Consider the following 19,643-nt stretch of genomic DNA (forward strand, 5'->3'; position numbering starts at 1 on the left):
CATAATTACCATTATGCTAAGGAGTAATTTTGGGAAGTTCTGCTCGCAGCCCTTACGACTCCATCGGGACAGTTTGAGTCGGGACTTATCTCTTTGATGGAAGCCTAATTGCAGTTTTGGCTTTGTGTGCACAAACAGAGGCAGCTAATTGTTTAGGCAAATAGCAGATTAATTTAAATATGCATCCCTAATAAAACAAAAATGGTCCCCATTATGGTGCTCGTTCCCATGGCGAGGAATATAAATATTCAGTGGGAGTGCCATTAGATGGGGATCTTAAGGATTATCTGCATTATTTCACATTGGTAGCACTTTCCAGATACCAAATAATCTTTACAAAAGCAAACATAAATCAATTTAAACTCATTTAGATACCATTTCGCTCTGTGCAGTTTCATTACCACACTCTTGCTTCACCTCCTCTGGGACACGGGAGGATTGTTTGCAAACTGGCATTGGTGCCCGTCTGCAGCTGTCTGTCAGAGCTTTTATGTCTCCTTTTGAAGGAAGAGCTATCATTAATCATTTCATCATTAATGGCCATACTCGAGTACGAAGAAGGCTTCTCCCGCCCCGGTCCTCTTGTCGTGTCTGAAGATTGCTTCTCTGTTAATTCAGTGCAGAGGTGGCCCGGGAGTCTCCAATTCTATCTGGCCCTTCTGTTCTGTAATATGCTCCTAATTGCTTCAGGTTGCTCTTATTCAGATTACTGCCTTACTGTACCATGGTTTTAAATAAAGTATTGGTGATCTGTGCAGGGAAGATCTGCAATTGCGGTGCAAATGCTTTCTCTCTTGCCTTGCTGTATTCTTTGAGGTTTGTGTTCTTTGGCTTTCTGAACTCTTCTTCTGTTTTCCAGAGCATCATTGTTAGGAGTTTTGCTGCTGGTTGCAAACTGACAGTTAGGAATGGTGTTAGTGTCTGTGTGTGCAGAGCTACAGGTTTTAGGTCTGTGTGCGGCACAGTGACTTAATTTTGAATGTGGGTTCTTCCTCACCATCTTTGTGTTACTATAAGGAGAATAATTTAGGAATTATAGGACCGCAGAATCATTAAGGTTGGAAAAAAACCTCAAAGATCATCCAGTCCAACCACCAGAGGTTTGGGTCCAGTCTTGTCCAAATGTGGATGCAGATAAGTCAAGCGGTTTTCCTCAAGGCAGATATCAGTGTTACCTGAAAGCTAAATGGTGGGAATTGCAGAGAGCAGCACGTGCTCAGGTGCCCGTACACATTTTGGAAAGTTTCCTCTGAACCTCCGTGCTGAAGTTCTGCTCTTCTGCTCTAGAGTCTCTTTTCTGTCTATGTATACATGCAGATGTACCGCCTTCGTCAGAACATTTATAGACTTACATCTTTAGACATTCTCACAAGGTTTTCTTAAATTCTCACGTGTTTGTTTTGTTGTTTGCCTGCAGGCACCGTGAGTGTTTGGAGCCTGATGACAGGGCGCGAGCCCGTCCATTGCTACCAGCATAACCAGAGGATACAGGCTCTAGCTCTCAGTTCTGAGGGTGCGACAGTAGCAACAGCATCTGGCTTTGAGGTCAAAGTAGAGAGCCCCGATGACAGAGGATTCTGGCAAACTACAGGAACATTTGAAATCCAGAAATTGGTGAGTCTCCAGACTGCCCAGCTTCATTCCAGGAGCTTCTAATCTACTCGTTAGTTTGGTGTGGTTAAGAGGGATCTTATAAAAGTCTTACAGGGGCGTTGTGTGAGCTAAGTAACAGTGTAATTGGCGTTATCAGGCCGTGATTTTGTCGCAGGTTAATAGATGAACCTTTCATTACTGAAGAGCAAGGGTGCAATGCTGGCTTAAGCTACAAGTGAAAATGAACAGAAGTCCATATGGTGCAGGAGGTTGGCTGTTTTCAATTTTTTTTTTCAATATTAAACTAAGTTGGCTCATCTTGTAAATCAGTTTTCTCGCATAGAGTTGGAGCTAAAACTCAAGGTCTCATTCCAGATCAACGCTATCTGATTAATTCTGAGCAGGATATTGCAAACGAGCTAATAGTATCACTTGTGAAGCTGTAACTAGTTGTGCAGCTTCTTTAGGTTGCACCTTCTGTCACTGAACTTTTGTGGCTGTTTTAATTAAAAACCAAAAGCGATCCCATTCGCTGAAGTTTTATTATGGCTCAGAGAGTCAACATTTTTTAAAATGGGGAAGGAAGGATGTAAGAATTAATCAAGTCTTGCAGCTTTTCTTTTGCAAGAAGCTAACTGCGCAGCTAATGGGTATGAAGTCGATTTAAACCATTCCTGATTCATCCCCTCTTTCAAATCTGTCAATCCTACAGTACCTAAAAATAGACAAAATCCCCAAACGTTTGAAGAATTTTCCTAGTAACAGTGTTAAAACAACACCCTCTCCCTTGTAGTTGGATCTGTTCTGTTAGCTACATTCCATCATAGGAGCTAAACTTGCAAATATTCTGAAATAAAATTAGTTCTCAGAATTCATCTGAAATGCATTTGTAACTTGGATGATTCAAGATGACAGGTAACCTGTACATCCATAGCTTGTTCAGTTTAACATATTGCAGTGGTGATTTAAAACAATTTTTGTCTGCAATAAAAATAGAGCCTGCTCTTTTTAGGTCAACTTCCTTCATCTGGTCCCAGAGGTTTTGGACAATCCGGTGGCTGTAGCAGCTGCAGAAGATGTTGTCTATGTCCTGAAAGGAGAAGACCCTGGCAAAATTCTCCATTCTGTCTACGGTCAGCCTGTCACTTGTCTTGATGTCTCTGCTCATGAAGCAGCCTTTGGGGTCAGAGGCTTTGGCTGGATACTGAACGAGCCCAACCAGGTATTTAAAGCTTTTTGTAAGCTGAACGGGTTATTGTTCAGCTGACTGTGTAAATGCTCTGCTTTCTCTGCTTCTCAGTCCCAGCTGTATGCTGCACCAGTGGTCCTCTAGGGGGAACTAGTCTCAAAAAAACAAAACCAAAAAGAAAACAATCCAAAACCAGAAGGAAAAGAAAAAAAAGGAAACAACCCCAATAAACAACCTCCCCAAACAAAGAAACAAAAATACACATACACTCTCCAGCCTCTGTGGTGAGGACATCCTGAGCAGTGTACCAAGCCATGCATGTGCTCATGTGCAGTTCTGGGAGGAAGCTTTTTTCAGTGTGTACACTTGGGTGTTTGAGCTAAGTTACTTCTAAACTGCTAAGAGTGGTGTCACTGCTGCATTAGAGGAAGCTACATGATAATCGTAGGTTTGAAGCCTTTGTGACACAGTCAGCTGCTTCCATCAGCACATCTTGGCAGCACTAAGGTAGGTGAAAACCTTGCTGATTTGGTTACTGCTGAAAACTCATGGCTGAGGCACTGCTTTAATGCAGCAATTCTCAAGCCTCTCTCCTTTCAGGATAGACTGTTCTTGGGTTCTTACACCCCAGAAGGTAACAGAAGTGTACTTCTCTCGGGCTCGGAAGCCTGCTGCTGGATGCAGCCCCTCCACCATGGAGCACCTCTCCAGGACAGGGAGCAGGCTGCAGACACTTGAGTTGCCTTGAGAAGTGTTTCTCTCCCTTTCCTGCATCTTGCCTAACTTGCCCATTGCTTAAATCCGTTTTGTTTGTGGTTGTATGCTGGCATGCAACTAACCATCAGCAGTGTGCAAGGAGAGTGCTTGGGGCAGGTGGAGGTGAGCAACCAGGACCATGATCTGTACAAATGCAGTGTTTTCTTTGGCAAGCAACTAGAACAGGAAGGCTTTATTTAGGACTACCTCTGTGTTAGGAATAAATCTATCCACCTGCATCTAATTTCCATGTTCCCAGGGGAACTGCGGAGGCCAGCATAAGCACCTCTAGGGCTGAGAGGTGCTGTGAGGCTGCGCTGTCATTCTTAGTCCTTTGCTGTCCTAATCCATTCTTTTTCCCCACAGAGGTGGGAGGCTAGAAGATAAAATTGCCCCATTTGGTTGCATTACATTGGTGATCATCTTTGTGCCTCGTAGAGGAGCAGAGAAGTCTCCTTAGCCCCGGAGCACTGCTCAGGACATGTCTCCTCCTTTAGCTCTGCAACGCGTGGTGGCAGCTTGCATTCAGCAGCACATCAGCCCGCATCCTAATCAGGAGATGGGGCTGCTGCTGCCCAGACAGCCGGGCCATGCTGGACAAGGACACGTGCTTGGCATTGCTGCAGCAGCTGACATCACACCGGAAATTAATTACTAATGTCTCTGATGATAATTGCTCACCTCGCACAGACGTGAAGGGACTTTGCATTGGTTGATTACGCCGGTCATGAGTTGACAGTCTGTCTTGAGGAGAGCTTTTGATCTCCAAAACCTGCTCGTGGAGAATTCCAACCCCATTTGCTGCTGGCTGTGTTGCTGTGGTAGAAAAGCTGTTATCTCTCTGTTTGGATTTTCTTTGTTTTTTGCAAGGGTTTTTTTTTCTTGTTGAGTGTCGGTGCATGAGCCTAACATTACTGAGTGGTAACCTGCTTTCTGAAGGCAGTGCAGGCAGGGAAACCATCTCTGCCCCTCTTTTTTTTTAATCATTGTCTAATTTTAACCAGATCTGACAGCAGAGCAGAGATCTGAGGCATATATTTTGTAGGCACTTTTATGTTGGAAAGGAGAAAAACATCAAATCCACAGCACAGACTTGCCTCTTGTTAGATGACATATCCATGCAGGAGGAGGGAAGAATAGAAGCACTTTGTCTGTGGGAGAAAGTTAACTCCCACCTTAGTAAGCATCTGACAGCCCGAGGATGGTGCACTTTGAAGGAAGTTAGTCTGAGTGCTCCTTTTACATTAAGCTGATAGGATATTTAGCTATTTCCTTGAGTATCAAGTTCAAACACTGAGACCTCTGTTCCCCCCTTGGCTTATGGGTGCAGAGCAGGCAGTGTGCTGCAGGCTGGTGTTGCATAGACAGTGTGTCACCCCGTGTCGTGCTGCTGGGAGAGCTCTGGCATTCACCTGTGATTTTTGCACACTGTATGCAAAACTGTTTTCTAACTCCGCAGGGATCCGCAGTTTTAAACTAGAGGTAGTGTTGGTGCTGTTCGTGCCAGGGTAGCAACCTCTGAACCAGGCAGTCAGGGTTAACTCTGTGATCAGATTTCTGGTGCATTTATCTTGCTGATGGAGGATCCGACTGCAGCTTTTCTCATACTTTGTATATCAGTAAGCTTCCCTGCATGGAACTGCTGTCAGGTAAGTCTGGGCTCCCATGACAAGCTCTCATGAGCTCTGTCCTACCTGTGAGTTAGTTCAGTGAAGTCTATAGGTGCTTTCTTCTCCTGATGGAGAACAAAACACCACCCCCACCCCCCCCACAAAAAAAGAAACAGCCACAAGACACCCAACTTTCTCCCGCATTTAAAGCTTAGTTGAAATAATTTCATGTTTTCAGCAGTTCTTGTTAATTACCTTCTATCCTCTTGGTAGGTGGTGTTTGGTGTTTGTTTTCATTCCAGCAAATGAAGTTGTAGTTTGCAAATAGATTTTATTTTTGCACAGCCTTAACTGTTATTTCGGAACGGATGGATGAGGGCAGTGCAGCTTCAGTTCCCCCGTGTCACAAGCAGAAGGCGAGGTGTGCTGAAAGCAGGTGCCCTGGGAGCTGTTTGTTCTGCTGTCATGTTTTCATCTGTTCTGAGCTGATGATTGGCTCGTGCTGATGGATGCTGCTCAGCATCACCTGCCTCTTCTCATCAGCCTTGGGAGCACTGCCTCTTTGTGCACCTGTATTTAACGTTTCTTCAGCTGCCTGCAAACATCAGTTTATCAGAACTGGGATTAAATGAATAAGAACAATAGAAATCAGAAATCGTGAAAAAATCCTTTCAATTGAATCTTGTAGTTTAGATTTCCTTGGGTGATGCTATTAGGTCACAGATGTTCCATGTAAACCTTTACCTCTTTACCCTCTTTTAACGGAATTCCTCTTCTTCACGCACCGGAATCTTCTGTGGTCCCTTCTGGTGTCATCACGTCTCCACTTCCAGAGATTTCATTTTTCTTGGAGTGCTTTTCAGTTTTCTTAATCACCACAAACCTTGCAAGTGCTTTCATTTTCAGTGCACTGATCTTTCCAAACTCTCATTGTCACACAGCTTGCTGAGGACTGAACAGGACACAAAGGATGTGCCACCAGGCAGGGAGAGCAGGAGTTTTCTTTGCCTAAATTTTGCAGGACATATCACTTAACCTCTGTCTCCCTGAAAAGTAGCAATAAACCATCTTGGTTTTTTTATGCTTCCAAATGACTAAGAATCATTTTGCATCTTGACAAATGAAGCTCTTTTCTCCTGGATGATGTTAATGACATCCCACTTCTTTGTTTTCTTTTTTTCCTATTCACACGTTAATGTGAATACCTCAGAATTGGCACAGCTGCTTTGGTGGTGATTGTCTCTGCTTCTGGAAACAGAGCTGCTGGGATGTGCCATGTTTATTCCAGGTGCTAATCTGTGAAACCAAGGCCATTCATTCCATTTTGAAGAACTGCATCTCCTTCCCTTCACCTGCCCTCTCCTTGGCTTCGAGAAGGAGTGTTTCCAGGCTGGGGCTTGTGTCTTGGGGGGTGGTGACTCAGCTTCCATCTCTGGGTACCTGAACTCTTAGATCAGTCTTCAGCCACGAGTTAAATGAACGCGGTACTCTCACCGCAGCTCCTCGCAGACATCTGTCAGCACCACAAACCCATCGGGTCTGGCACGGTGCTGGAGCTGGCAGTCTGTGCCCGGGACGTGTCCAGTGCTGGAGCAGCAGCAGGGGTTGCAGGTGCATTGGCAGAGCTGCCTTCCTGGGGCTCGTCCACTGCCTGGGCAGTGCTTGGCTCTGCCTCTTGCCACCAGCACGCAGCCTTACTTGTGACTCTAGTCAAAGGAAAACTTACAAGTGTCCTGTGCTTGCCTTTATCTTTGTAGCTAACTTGGGTGGCAGCTGCGGCTGTTGGAGGAGCAGGCAGCGTGTTTGGCTGGCAGCTGGGCTGCTGGCTTTGCTGCAGACTTATTTTGCTAATTCTCTGTGCAGGTCTTGAAGGCTGAAGGCTGTTTGGTGCAGCTAAGTGCACGTGAAATAAGAGTTCCTGCTTGCCAGCAGAAAGTCACCTTTAGGATGGCATGAAAGTCAATTTTCCACATGCTCAGAGAATTGTTGTTACCAGCTTCACACAATGACTTATATCTGGCAAGAACTTGCAAAATAGTCTCTCTGGCTGATTGTCAAAAATTACATCATATTGGAGTAAACTGCTTTTAAATCAGACATCCATTATTCATGTATATTAACTGCTTTTTTAATTTTTTTTTCTTACTGGCTGTTTTGTGTATGATTTACTCTTTTTCTTTCTCTCTGATTGTCTGTCTGTCTCCCTCATCTGCTCCTTTTAAATCTTAGCTCATCTTAATTTATGGAGCCAGCGCACTTATCTCTGTGTACAAGTACCAATGTGCTGACCTTGCATTTGTTAGCAGGCAGATTTTGTTGTTGCTGTTGCAGTGTTACGTGCCATATTTACAGTAGGCAATGCAATACGTTTGCAGAAGGAAACTGTGCCACTGAGGCTGGTGAACTTTGAAAATATTTTTTCTGCATCCCTGTAGGAATAAAATTCCAACTTGCAGCCGTGTGTACCATGTGCTGTTCTTAATTTGATGGCTTTTTTCACAGGTGCATATGGAATAGCCCTGTCCCTTCTGTACATAGTCTCTCCAAATAGAGTTTTTAACCTGAACAGAAGTCAGATCTCACTTACTGAGACAGCAGTTCTTGAGGGCACCCTGTGTTACGCAGTAAGGGCAAGGATGTAAGCTCTGAGATCACAGTTGTACAGCGTGCCTTTTCCTATCAAATACTTAATCAAAATGAGAATGAAATATGCTATATATAAAGAGTTGTTCCCCCTCCCCATTCTGAGAGGCAGCACTTTCACCAGCCCGGAGCTGCGGTGGCTCGGGACAAGAAGCAGAGCGTGGTTGCAGGGGAAGCACACGGTTGCACAAAGCAGCATTGTGCTGGCCTGCAGCCAGGACAGTGGGCTGAACACCCCTACTCTTGCTGAAATTACCACAGGCTCTTTGATAACAAGTGCTCGGGGATTTGTTGTTTTAATGTTCCATCCAAAAGAGACATCTCCAACAACACAGGATCCTGAAACACCTGCTGGGGTATTGGACATGCATGGAAGAGTTCCATCAACAGCATTTCCTTCAGTTCCTTGGTTTTTCTTGGAAGTATCTCAAGCAGAGTGCACAGACTATGCTTGACCTCACTTAGCTGCAAGATGTAACGAAGCTCACAGCTTCGCTATCCTGGCTGCAGGGACTTCTTTGTGAATTAACGTAGCCTTCTTTCTTCAGTTCTTGGACAGCATTTAAAGAGAGCTCCCCATACCCACCAACGTGCAGTTCCTGGAGTGCAGCAAGCTTTCCTTTCTTCCTCTGCCCACCAGTTTGCCAGTTGCTCAGTCCATCCATCTGAGGACGGTGGCCGTGGGTTGAGTTGCCCAACTTGGATGGTAAGGAGGGAAATTAGTCTAATGCACTGCCTTAACAAAAGAGAGTATGAGCATGAATAATTAATACCACCAGTCTGTGGCAATCGGATAAAATGAAGTCCCATTTGCTCAGCCTTATTAAAAGAGAGAGAGAGAGAGGGAGAGATGGTAAAGGTCGTTAAGGGACTTGTAACATGGAAAGAATCGCCTCTGAGATGGATAATGTGTTTTCTAATCTCTGTGGTCTTTAACTAAACATAATGGTAAAGGTACTCTAGCTATTTCTGGCTTGTTGAATTATTAAGCATTCTGGGAGATTGCTTGGCTCTCATCCAATAACCTAGACTTTTTCATTTGAACAATGTTAGTAGGTAACGCTTTTTATTTTGTGCATTAGATCCTGATACATCTGCACAGAGTATTTAATGCTTTTCCTCCCTTGTGCCCCAGAAGTCCCCTGGGGGTAGGGATGCTCATTAGTGTGCCATCCCAGGGTACTTCATTTCACACCCAAGTGCTCTTGGTTCGCTTACCTTCAGGTCTGTGACTATTAGGTCACTGGTCTTGGGTGGCCATTATAGGATTATAAATGTCTTTGAAAGGGTAATCCCTTTGCAGTGTGCATTATAGGATTATAAACCTCCTGAAGATCTTATGCTTTATCTGCCCTTTAGCATACAGGCCCTTATTTCAAGTCCCTATTGACCAGGTATTTCATTCTTTCTCCTTGGCCTTTGTGAAGAAAATCCTCGTTGCCTTGGGATACAGAAGAAGAGCTCGTCAGAGGTGTTCTAGCATCTTCAGAATTGTCATCAGTATGCTTTTAAACGTCTGCATTCAAGAAGTCATTCAGACTTCAGAATGCATTTTCTGCTCCTTTTGTTTCTTTACCTACCCGTTTGTCAAAGCACAGTTTTGAAATTCATTTGCAGACCATAAAATTACTCAAGACAGAAGTTCAATCGAAAGGTGGGTGAAAATCACAAAGCACCTTCTTACCAAGTGGTAGGGCTAATTGGCTAGAAGTGCACATCTGCATTATAAACATTTACGAGTAACAGCCTTTCAGAGACTGGAGGCTGATGCGAGAGGAGAGGAGTGGGCATCGAGGAAGCAGGAGACAAAAGCCTTTATACCACTGTCATGGATCTGAGACGTGATGCTTACAGGTGCAAACATTTTGGAAGTGATGGGCAGCAGCATGATACACGAGGAGAAACGAATCATTTTTCATTTGGGGCTGAACATAAGAGAGTATCACAGGTCTAAGTCTGGCACTGCAAGCAGAAAGCATGGAAAATTTGCTCAGATTTTAAACAGCAAAACTTCAAATGCTGAGTGCAAGCAATTCTTCTTTATGGTCTTTCACGGTCATTGCTGTTCAAGTGTGTATCGTGTGTTGATAGGATAGAAGGAAGAGCTGGTTGTTTAGGTAAATTAATAGGTTATGGATGTTCATGTTAAGTAGTATTCCCAGGGGACTTTGGAGAAAGCAGTGTTTGGCCCTCTCCACTCCAGAGCTCTAAGGCAGAGCTGGCAAGGGCTGCTTGCGAGGCATGCTTTGGGAGCAGCGTGTTGCTGTTGATCCTGTCATCTGTCACTTGTACAGCGGTGTGTTGACTTCATATATTTTCAACAAAACCTTCCAAATTGAAATCTGATTGCGAGGCAGAGATATTAATTTCCTTTGCACTGAGAATTTTGCAGAGTGCCTTTGCCAGAACGTCATTCACCCTAATGTTGTGTAGGGAGGTGCTGGAAGCTGTTCTGTGCATGTTGTTTTTTACCTTGATGACAAACACTTTCAGTTTCTAGCAGCTACTTCACTGGAATAGAAGTTGACATTATTTTTAGCAACTTTTGTGTCCCAGGTCTCCCTGCAAAGGCAGAGTCTCTTTCTTTACAGAGACAAGGTAAAATTGCTTTGGTTTTTGTTTCTTGTTTCAGTCTTTGAGATGAAAAAGCAACATGCTAGAAATTGTATTTGTGGCAAGCAGTTTGTACAGCACTATACTGTAGGCAGATGAGAAAGTTAACTGGTTAGGAGATCATAAATATAGTAATGGAATGCGTTGGATATGAGTGTATTTTTTCTAATAGGGAACTTGATAATATATGTGGATAAAATTCTGCATTTCTTTTAGCTCGAAGAAATGGGGTCAGGAGGAAACCTGCAATGTCTCTGCCCTTCTCTGCAGTATTCCTGGAGGTTTGGAGGCATCCATCACAAAATGATCTCCTGCTCTCTTAATTCAGTCTTTCAGATGCATCTTAAATTGCACAGCGAGGGAGTTGAAAGGGCAGACAGCATCACGTCACTGCTCTGGTGAACGTTGGAATAATATGCACTGACAGTGTAATATTTCTGAAACTGTGTGAGGATGTAATCAGAAAAGTACAAGTTGAGAATGTTCACATGACACTGACATAGCCATGCTGGTATTGCCATGGAAACCATGAGGGTTTGGTTGTTTTTCTGGTATTTTACATACTGCTTCTCTTCTCACGATCGTAGATTATTATTTTTATTTAATGAATTAATTGAAGGAGCGTCACCATGAAATGCTGTAATTTTTCTGAGGTCAGTGTAAAACCAAGAGCTTCACTACGCTTCACCTGACTTTGCCCACTGTGTTTTGCTGTATCTAAAAATACTTCCCCCCTTTCACAGAAGGGCCCAAACAGATAAATCTCATCTGGCCCCACGGGAGAGATAGCAAACATAATTAAACTGATAGCTGTGTGACAGAGAGGAGGGTGAGCAGAAGGGAAACGACTCGTACCTCCCTCCAGTCCTCGGCGGTGTCATCCTGGGTGTTGCCTAAAGTCAGAGCTGTTGTTGCTCCTTTCCCATCTGAGCTGCCATTTCAGATGCAGTATTTCTCTTAGTCTGCACGAAGGCAGGGCCTGTCAGCGCTGAGTCAGTGCACTTCTGCTCTTTAGTTTTTGCTCCATTTGATGGAATCCTTCTGCACAGTCCATCTGTCGAAACCTTCCAAGTGCTGACTCCGTTTCCTTTTGCTATTCTTTCACATATGCAAGTTGAAAAGCAAGTCATGTAATTTCTTTACCCTCATAAACCTTGAAAAATTGACCTGGAGAAAATCGGCATGGCTTTTTGAACTGCCTGACACCTCTACCTGCCTTACATGGGTTGCCAAGAGCCCTGCACCCCAGCTGTGTGGTGGGTTCCTTGCGAAACGTTCCTTTTCTGGTTTTTGTTTTTTGGTTTTTTGTGTGTGAATGTGCGTTTTTGTCCTTCTTGACAGGGACAGCCCGTGTGCTGGCTGCGTTAGAACAGTGAGAAACGAGTCCTGCAGAGCATCTCTGGCGGCGGTGACTCGGCTCTGCTTCCTGCTGCAGCAAAAGGTAGTGGTGCTCACGCTGCATCTAGCCAGTGTTTGTTCTGTTTCTGCCAGGTTCTTCTTTACAACCTGGAAACGAGTCAGTGTCTAAAGAAGCTAGGCAACTCCATGGGTGACTTTACATGCATCAACCTCCAGGACAGTCCTCCAAACATGCTCGTTACAGGCAATAAAGACAGAAGGTAGGTACCTAGAGCTGTAACCCTTTTCCAATTAGCTTGCTTCCTGTCCTGCTGTACTACATCTGGACCTGCTAGAATTTGTCCCTCCTCTAATGTCTCAAACGCAGCCAGCGTGAACTTCAGGAACAAAATATTAGGTAATAGTTGGACATGACTGCCAGTTTGCTTTGTTTCAGAAAGCTCCACGGGAAGACTTTCTTTTTAAGCCATTTGGTGGACGCAGTTGGTGTACAGCCCAGCGAGACCACTTGGAATATCTTCCACTTCCCCACCACCACCCGCAAAATTAGTTTGGCATTTAAAAGCTCACTTTCTGATATTAAAAAAATAACCTAAGGGATGAATCATGTAGGATGAGATGGGTCCGTCTGCCAAATGATGTCAAGAGTGTATTTCAGAACACTGTGATGTCCCTCAGGTGACAAAAAAAAAAAAGAGAGACTTTCATGTGAACAGATTCCAACTTCTATTTAGCTGATTAGCAGCTTTCTCTTTAACTCCTTGGCTTGGGGAGTAGGATTTTCCCTGCACAATATCTGGTGCCAGGAACGGGCGCGCTGGGAACAGTCAGCGCGAAAGGATTAAAGTGCTTAAAAAGACCCTTTGAGTCCAATTTTTAGGTTTTCTTTTCTTGGCTAGTTACGTGCAGGGTCTGATCCAGTGCACCAAAGGAGATGTGGGATGGCGAGGAGCCAGCCTCTAATGGCTCCTGGTTCCTTCCCTCCTCCTTTCCTCGCCGGGCACCAGGCTGCAGGTGGTGGTGTGGCGGTGGTATCAGCTTGTGAGGCGGGTGCTTCCCTGTGCCAAATCCCAGGCCGCCGTCCCGCCAGCACAGCAGCTTGCAAAAATGATTATTTTGTCAAACAGCATCTTTTTTTTTTATTTTTTTTCCCTTCCTGGTGAATAGGCAGTGGAAGCAAATCTCACACTTCTTCAGCAAAGGGGATAAAGGAAATATCTGAAGTTTGACATGTGTAATTGAATCCTTGGGACGTAGCTTTTTTTTTTTTTTCTTTCCCTCTCTAAAAGCAGATAATTGATTTTCCAAAGCACCCTGGTAAAACTACCTGCAATTTTAATCTTTCCCACAGTGATGAGAGAGCAGATAAAGTTAATAGCCCCTAAGTGAGATTAGAATGTACTCCCTTCATACCAGAGTAAATGTCTTGCCCTTTCCCCTGAAGAAAGCTTTTCAGCTGTATTTAGCTCAAGCACGGCTGAGTTCAGGGGTTGGCCATCACTAAACCAACAAGACACGAGGAATCAATAGCTCAGCAAATAAGTTTGGCATCCAGGAGACAGAACCACGTGTATCTCAAAGGTCAGTTCCTCATGGGGTGCTGTGTGAAAGGTGCTGATACGTGTTGGGTGCCCACAGGTGGGCTGGGGCTGGGACCTCCCAGCCCTGCTGCTGAGCGAGCCTCTGGGAAAGTGTCTTGCTGGAATTAAATGCAGCAGTTACAAAATGTTTCTCCTGAAGCACTGCTGAATTATTTGGTGACAGCTATGCTTCACACCAGTGCAAGATCTAACAACACGGACTGTTGGCTAATGCACTGCAGCTTTTTTCTTGTTGGTATATGAGGCAGTGAGTAGCATGAGAAAGCAAGCATGGCAAGTTTGCTACTGCTGAAAAGTGTGGCTCAAAACATGTATTCCATCTTCTCCCAAAGGCAACTGCTGCTCAAGCAGTGGAACAGGAGAGTCACAGCCTTTCAGAGGAGCACCTTCCTTACAGCTGCCTTGAGCTGGGATGAGTCCGGTGTGCTCCCACTGAGCCCAGCTGTTGAGGCAGGAGATGGAGGGCAGTGCCAGGTCTGCATTAGAGCACATTAGAGCATCACATTAGATTTGTGAAATGCTCTCTCTCTTTTTCTTTTTTTTCTGTATAAGCACATCTAAGCAACTCATGTGCCTCTAATTCTTCCAAGGGTGTGCCAGAATGGACACCTGCCTGAAACCTGGGCCCTTGCTAATGAAATAACCAGGACACATCTTGGTTTCCAACTGTGCTTACAAACAGAAGAAGCTTTGATTGTCATACAGAACACGTGCAGCAAGACAGGGAGTGTGCCTAGTGCGAGCACTTCCAAAATACCCCATCCTCACCCAAAGCACAGCTCTCATGTGTAGCCAAAGGTTCTCTCTGCTGGAGCTGGAGAAAGCAAGAAGGTTTTTCTACCATCAGCAACTGTTTGGGGGGAGATTTTCCTAGGGGTGAGTGCCGCACAAAGTGTGCTCCTCGCTCTGTTCCAGCGTGTTTTTCTGCATGTCAGGTGGATGTTGCTCTGCTGGATTTTTGGACCGTCTGGGGCCTTTTATTTCACTTGCTGAAACGTGTTATTTGTAAAATCCTATGATGCAACCTCCATTTGAGAAAGGAAAAGCAAAGACTTGCAACACCATTAAGATCATGGCAGGAGTACGGAGCAGAATACAGCTAATGTGTTGGAACAAGTGTGTTTTGGCCTTTTTGGGGATTAATGCATACCTGATGGTTTCGTTCTTGATAGTCTTCAGCTGGGAGGAACTTTCTCTGGCTTCTTTTCAGCTGAGATCACTATTTCCCCTCACTTCTGTTTTCACTCACTGCATTTTATCTCTTCTGCTGTATCTTAATCTTGACATGTAAGGTTCAGAAAACATCCTCCTTAGAGGTCTGTGCTAGATGTAAAAACACCACTAGCTTTGACTGTTCTTGTAGACCTGTTGCACGACTTGAGGTCTTCATTAAACACAGCCTCTCTTCAAACTGTTCACTGAATAATTTGTGAGAATCAGGTGTACCTGAAAGCTGCCCAAGGCTGCAATATAGAGGCTGCTTCAATATGTATATATAAACCTTTTGAGAAGAGGTGCTGGTTGCTGGTGCTTGTGGATAGTGTTGTGTTGGCATTGCTGTACTCAGTGATAACCCTAGCATAGAAACCTGTGATCCCCTTGATTTTTCTCTTGAATTGCTTCCAGTCTTCATAAGAATAGTTTATCCTTTCCGAGGCCTTAGTGGACGTGGGATGGGCACCAGGGGACATGTCAGGGGTGTGCTGAGTGTGTGGTCCTTTATTCCTCACAGTGTTTCTTACAGCTTGAGGAATGAGCTCTTTAATTCTATCCCCTGTGGCATGCCTAGGGACAGTGGGATCCTGTGTGGCTCAGGTCTGCATCAGAACCATCCGTGTTGCTGACCTGGACATATTTTCACATCCTAGAATGTGTGCGTGCTGTGATGACCTGCAGGGCCTCAGCTGAGACCATCTCAGTTCCTGCTTTGCTTTCCTTTAGGGTCAGAGTGTTCGACCTCCGCCGGAGCGAAGCGCTGTGCTCCCTGTACGCGCACCGGCTGGGGGTGTGTGCAGTGCAGATGGACGACTGGAAGATCGTCAGCGGGGGGGAAGACGGCTTGGTGTGCGTGTGGGACCAGCGGATGGGCACCAAGCTCTGGGAGATGCACGCCAGGTAGCTCTGCTCCTCTGGGCACCACTAGCTTGAGTAGGCTCCCCACTTCTTACAGTGCTTCGCTTGGGGAAAGGGAGAACGGGCACTTCTTGCCCCCTGGATTTTCTGTGGGTGCTCCCTTCCCCATCCACCAGTAATGCCCTTAGCAGACTTGGGCTTGAAGTGCTGTTGTCCCCACTGTGAGTGGTTCTGTCTCTGTTTGCCACACCTCTTACAGTACCTGTGCTTCTCTGCTCTCTATATGCTCTCGGCAGCAACGAGCAAAGCCAGATTGGTATTTAAACACAGGCACTGGTAGGAAAGTAACAGCTCGTACCAAAAGCACAAAATGTGCAGTGCTGAAGGAGCTGGAAGTACGAGCTGAGGTCGGTATCCTGCAGTTGACAGAAAGCTGCTGCTGGCTTTTATTAGCCAAATTACCACTTTTTGATCAAGGCAAAGTTCCCAGGGCGTTTGCTCTGTCTGAATGAAGACCTGGAGGATTTAGCCACAAGTAAGCTCAAATCACACAAACACAGAATTGTTGGGGTTGGAAGAGACCTCTGGGGATCACTGAGCGCAGCCCTGATGCACTGTCCTAAAGGAAATGAACAGGTCCATCCCAAATACACGCTGACCATTTTTTTATCCAGGCTTCTCCCCCACAGAGGTGATATGAGGTATTTACAGTCACAGAAGTGCAAGTGGGAGTTGTCATTAATTAATAGCAGCTCTCTCCTTCTCCTCTGACCCTGCGAATTATAAAGCCCAATGTGATGCAGTCAGTGCATTAAGGACAATATTGCATTGATTATTTTCTGGAGCAGCACTAATGAGCACGCCACGAAGGAGGGCAAGCAGTGCAGATCTGCTGAGCTCTGAGGTGGAGGGGGAGGTGTACCCAAAGTGAAAGCATTAGGTTAAATGTTTAAAATGCTGTTTAATCTATGTAGGACTCGGAAAGGAGCGCTTCAATCAAATCTGCCTTCGTAGAGAGATGCTGAAGTTGTTATCCGTGCCCATACCCGGTGCTGTGAATGGAAGCAAGGGCAGAAGCAGGGGAGAGGACAGGAGAAAGGTTAGGGTCGTGGAGATGAGCAATCTTAACCTTAAAGTTTCCCCTCCTCAGCTCAGGGTTAGGAGGTTCACCAGCCAGGGGCAAGGAAGGCCCAGCCCTCTTCGCCCGTGCCTTGTAGTGCATTTCTGCACCAGCCCTCGCTGGGTGCTTTGGAGACGGTGTGCTGCGAGTTCAGCCGTGTCCCAGTAACAGTCCGCTAGGTGGTGGTAAAGGCCGCTCATCCAGCTCAGCCAAACGCTTCCCGGGCACTGAGCTGGCTCAGTCCTTACTTGGTCCTGCGCTCGGGTTTGAGGAGTCCCATGCAAGCAGGGTTTCTTTTTCAGGCATCCCGTGCGCTATGTATGGTTCAATTCTCACAGCCTCATCACTGCAAACATCCCTGATGAGAAAACTCCGTGCGGTGCCAGCATCATGGACGACGACCTCACCGCGCACCGCAGGTGAGCGTGGCTCTGCTGGGTGAGCACAAACAGAGGCAGAGTGTGCTGGAAAACAGAAAAGAGAGTAGCCTTTCAAAACTGCTGATTAGCTTTGGCTCTCTGCCTCTGAGCACAGAAAAAAGCATTTCTTATTTAGGGTGGTGAGTAGCAAGACAGGGAATGCAGCCTTTCCCTTCCTTTAAATATTAGTGATGATGTCTCTTCCTGAAGGAAAACTATTGGTATTTCAGCTCCAGGCTTTGTGTTTATGGATGTTAGTATGTCTGATGGGGCTATCAGACTACGGTGTGCTTGCCTTCCTCCGCTGCAGTGGGTGAGCAGAGTCCAGCAGATGACAGCTCCATCTCTGGGCCTGCCTGCAGAGCAGTGTGGTGCACGTTGGCAGGGGTTGGTGGGGTCCCTGCGAGGAGGCACGAGGGAATCTTCACCTCTTACCCCAGCACAGAAAGGACGAGCTTTTAAGTTCGTCTCCTGAAGCACTGAACTTCCTGGCAACCTCTGACTCCAGCAGTTACCCGTGCTGTCCCGTTGTGTTCCACACAGGCACCAAGGAATCATCTCTGCCTACGAGTTCTCCGTGGACCAGCTGGCTGTGGAGAGCATCCTCCCCATCTGCCGCTCCTCCTACGACGAGGTGACGGGTTACAACTACAACATCGGCCTTGCGGTTCCCTACGACCACATCTAGGTAGCTCCCCTGGCTCTGCCCTCTGCCACGTGCCAGGCCGAAGGCAGAAGGGCACTGCACAGCAGGTGAGCAGCAGCAGACTGTGTTGGCTGTGGGTGCATCAGGAGCACTGAGCTTTGGCTGGAAGCCTGGGGCTGCGAAGCGGAGCCGGGCTGCCCCGGAGCTTATCACTAGAGCAGATGTCCTTCAGCTGAGAGCCCGAAGGAGGATGTGAGCAGAGGTGCTCTGTCCCAGTGCCTGGGGGAGGAATGCTGCAGATCCCACTGTGGCAGGGAGAGTGGGCTGCTCAGGAAGCACGAGCCCTGGTGGCAAACTGCTGAGATGGGGGAAGAGCAGCAGGGAAAGCACGGGCGGCAGGAGCCTCTCCTGGGGGAGGAACAATGGGATTTGGAGAAAGCACTTTGCAGAGCTGTGGATCTGATGTTTCTTTGCTTGAAACGGGCCGCTCCATCTTCTCCCTGGAGTGCATCAGGACGTGTCTGGAAGCAGGCACGAGCACTACAGACTGTGGGGTTTGGGAGGGGGTGTGATGGGTGCCTGGCACGCCCCTCCTCGGGGCGGTTTTAAAATGAATTATTTTTTTAATTCTCTACAATCCTAGATTAAATGTTTTCTGATGCTGTATGTGTACGCGTGGTGGTTGTGGCTTTTGTTCACAGGTGTGCCGGGGGGAACGGACCCCCGCGTGCTGAAACGTCAGCCCATGACTCCTCCCCATCAGGTCTGTCCCTGACAGCAGTGCCCTGCTGGCTGTGAGCTGCACTGGGCTGCAGTCCCCCTGTGTTTGTGACTGCACTGGCAGTGTGGGGAAGCATCCGGGCTGAACTTAGATGCAGCCTGTCCAGCAGTTGTTGGGGCACAGGAAAGTGTTGCTCGAGCACTGTGTCCTCTGATGTGGCCGAGCACAGCACTTCTGCCCTGTGTTGTTCTGCTCACCTCAGAGCTGCCACCCCCTGCCTTGCCCCACTCACCATGTCCTTGGCTCAGTGCTGACCCTCCATATCTCAGCCCCATTATCTCGGGGCAGCTTTGTTCTTTCTCCATCTCCCTCTGCAAGCTGCAGATAAGTTGCCTCATGCCAGTGCATGTCAGGACCTTTTCCGGGCATGAACTTCCCCTCTGTTTCTGCACTGTGGTGACAAGGACACATCCATCCCACGGTGCTGTGCCCTAATGGCAGCAGCAGTCACCGTGCTGCTGGGAAATGGGCTTGGAGCAGCAGGACTGGTGCTCGTGGGCTGGATGGGAACAACCCAAGCGGTCTCTGGAGGACTTGGGGTCCCCTCCAGTGGAGAAGCATTCCCCATTCCCTCTGCCCTTCGCCAGCCCAGCTGCAGCTCCTCGGGGCAGGCGGTCCTTCCAGGCTGCTGCTCCATCACTGCTGTTGGTTCCTAATGCTGTGATGGGAGCATTCATTTCCACAGCTGTCCCACTTGGGTGGGCACTCATCAGTGCGGCACATGCAGCCGTGACCATCGCATCCACTGCAGGGCTGGCACACAGCGCAGCCTGCTGCCCGTAGCTCCGAGCGGGAAGTGCTGATGCTCCAAGAAATCGTCCTGGAGAGGGCAACTGGGGCTGCAGGGCCGTTTGTTTTTTTCCCTCAACACTGCAGCAGTGCAGTGCTGTGCTGCAGTTCTCGGGCAGAGAAGGACAGCACGCAGCTATTGCCAGGGCAGCAGCGCAGTGCTGCAGCCTCTGTGCTATCCCTGCAGGAAAGGAGCCTGCACCTGAGCCCCGGGGCTGAGGACAGAGCTCTCCAGGCCCCACTGCTGCTGTGCCCCACTGCTGGGTGGGGGCAGCTCCATGGCATTGGGGGGGAGTGGGTTTGGAAGACAAAAACAAACACCTTTTTTCCAGCTTATCTAAAAATAACCACTGCCCTTTTCTCTACCTCCCTTCCTCCCTCCTGGCACGGGCTGCCTTAGAGACAGCTCCGCCTCGAGCCGCGCGGTTATTAATGCTGTTATCTCCATTTC

The 19,643-nt window shown here is 47.0% G+C and overlaps 1 protein-coding gene across 3 annotated transcripts in view; it reads left to right on the top strand.

Moving 5' to 3' along the window:
* Positions 1-17,737, top strand: part of FBXW8 (F-box and WD repeat domain containing 8) — a 46,403-nt gene extending 28,666 nt beyond the window's left edge. For 2 of the 3 annotated variants that reach the window (XM_065738755.1, XM_065738756.1), the window contains exons 6-11: positions 1,418-1,614; positions 2,606-2,815; positions 11,896-12,023; positions 15,306-15,479; positions 16,860-16,976; positions 17,520-17,737. In XM_065738755.1, the coding sequence (XP_065594827.1) occupies positions 1,418-1,614; positions 2,606-2,815; positions 11,896-12,023; positions 15,306-15,479; positions 16,860-16,976; positions 17,520-17,664 (971 nt within the window). In that variant the 3' untranslated portion in view covers positions 17,665-17,737. The remainder of the gene's footprint in view (positions 1-1,417; positions 1,615-2,605; positions 2,816-11,895; positions 12,024-15,305; positions 15,480-16,859; positions 16,977-17,519) is intronic. The other variant, XR_010622372.1, reaches the window with a different exon arrangement.
* Positions 17,738-19,643: the final 1,906 nt, after the last annotated feature.

The sequence above is a fragment of the Cyrtonyx montezumae genome, unplaced genomic scaffold, assembly GCF_038088225.1.
Source record: "Cyrtonyx montezumae isolate F1298 unplaced genomic scaffold, pur_monq_1.0 scaffold_23, whole genome shotgun sequence".
In the NCBI taxonomy this organism is placed as follows: Eukaryota; Metazoa; Chordata; class Aves; order Galliformes; family Odontophoridae; genus Cyrtonyx; species Cyrtonyx montezumae.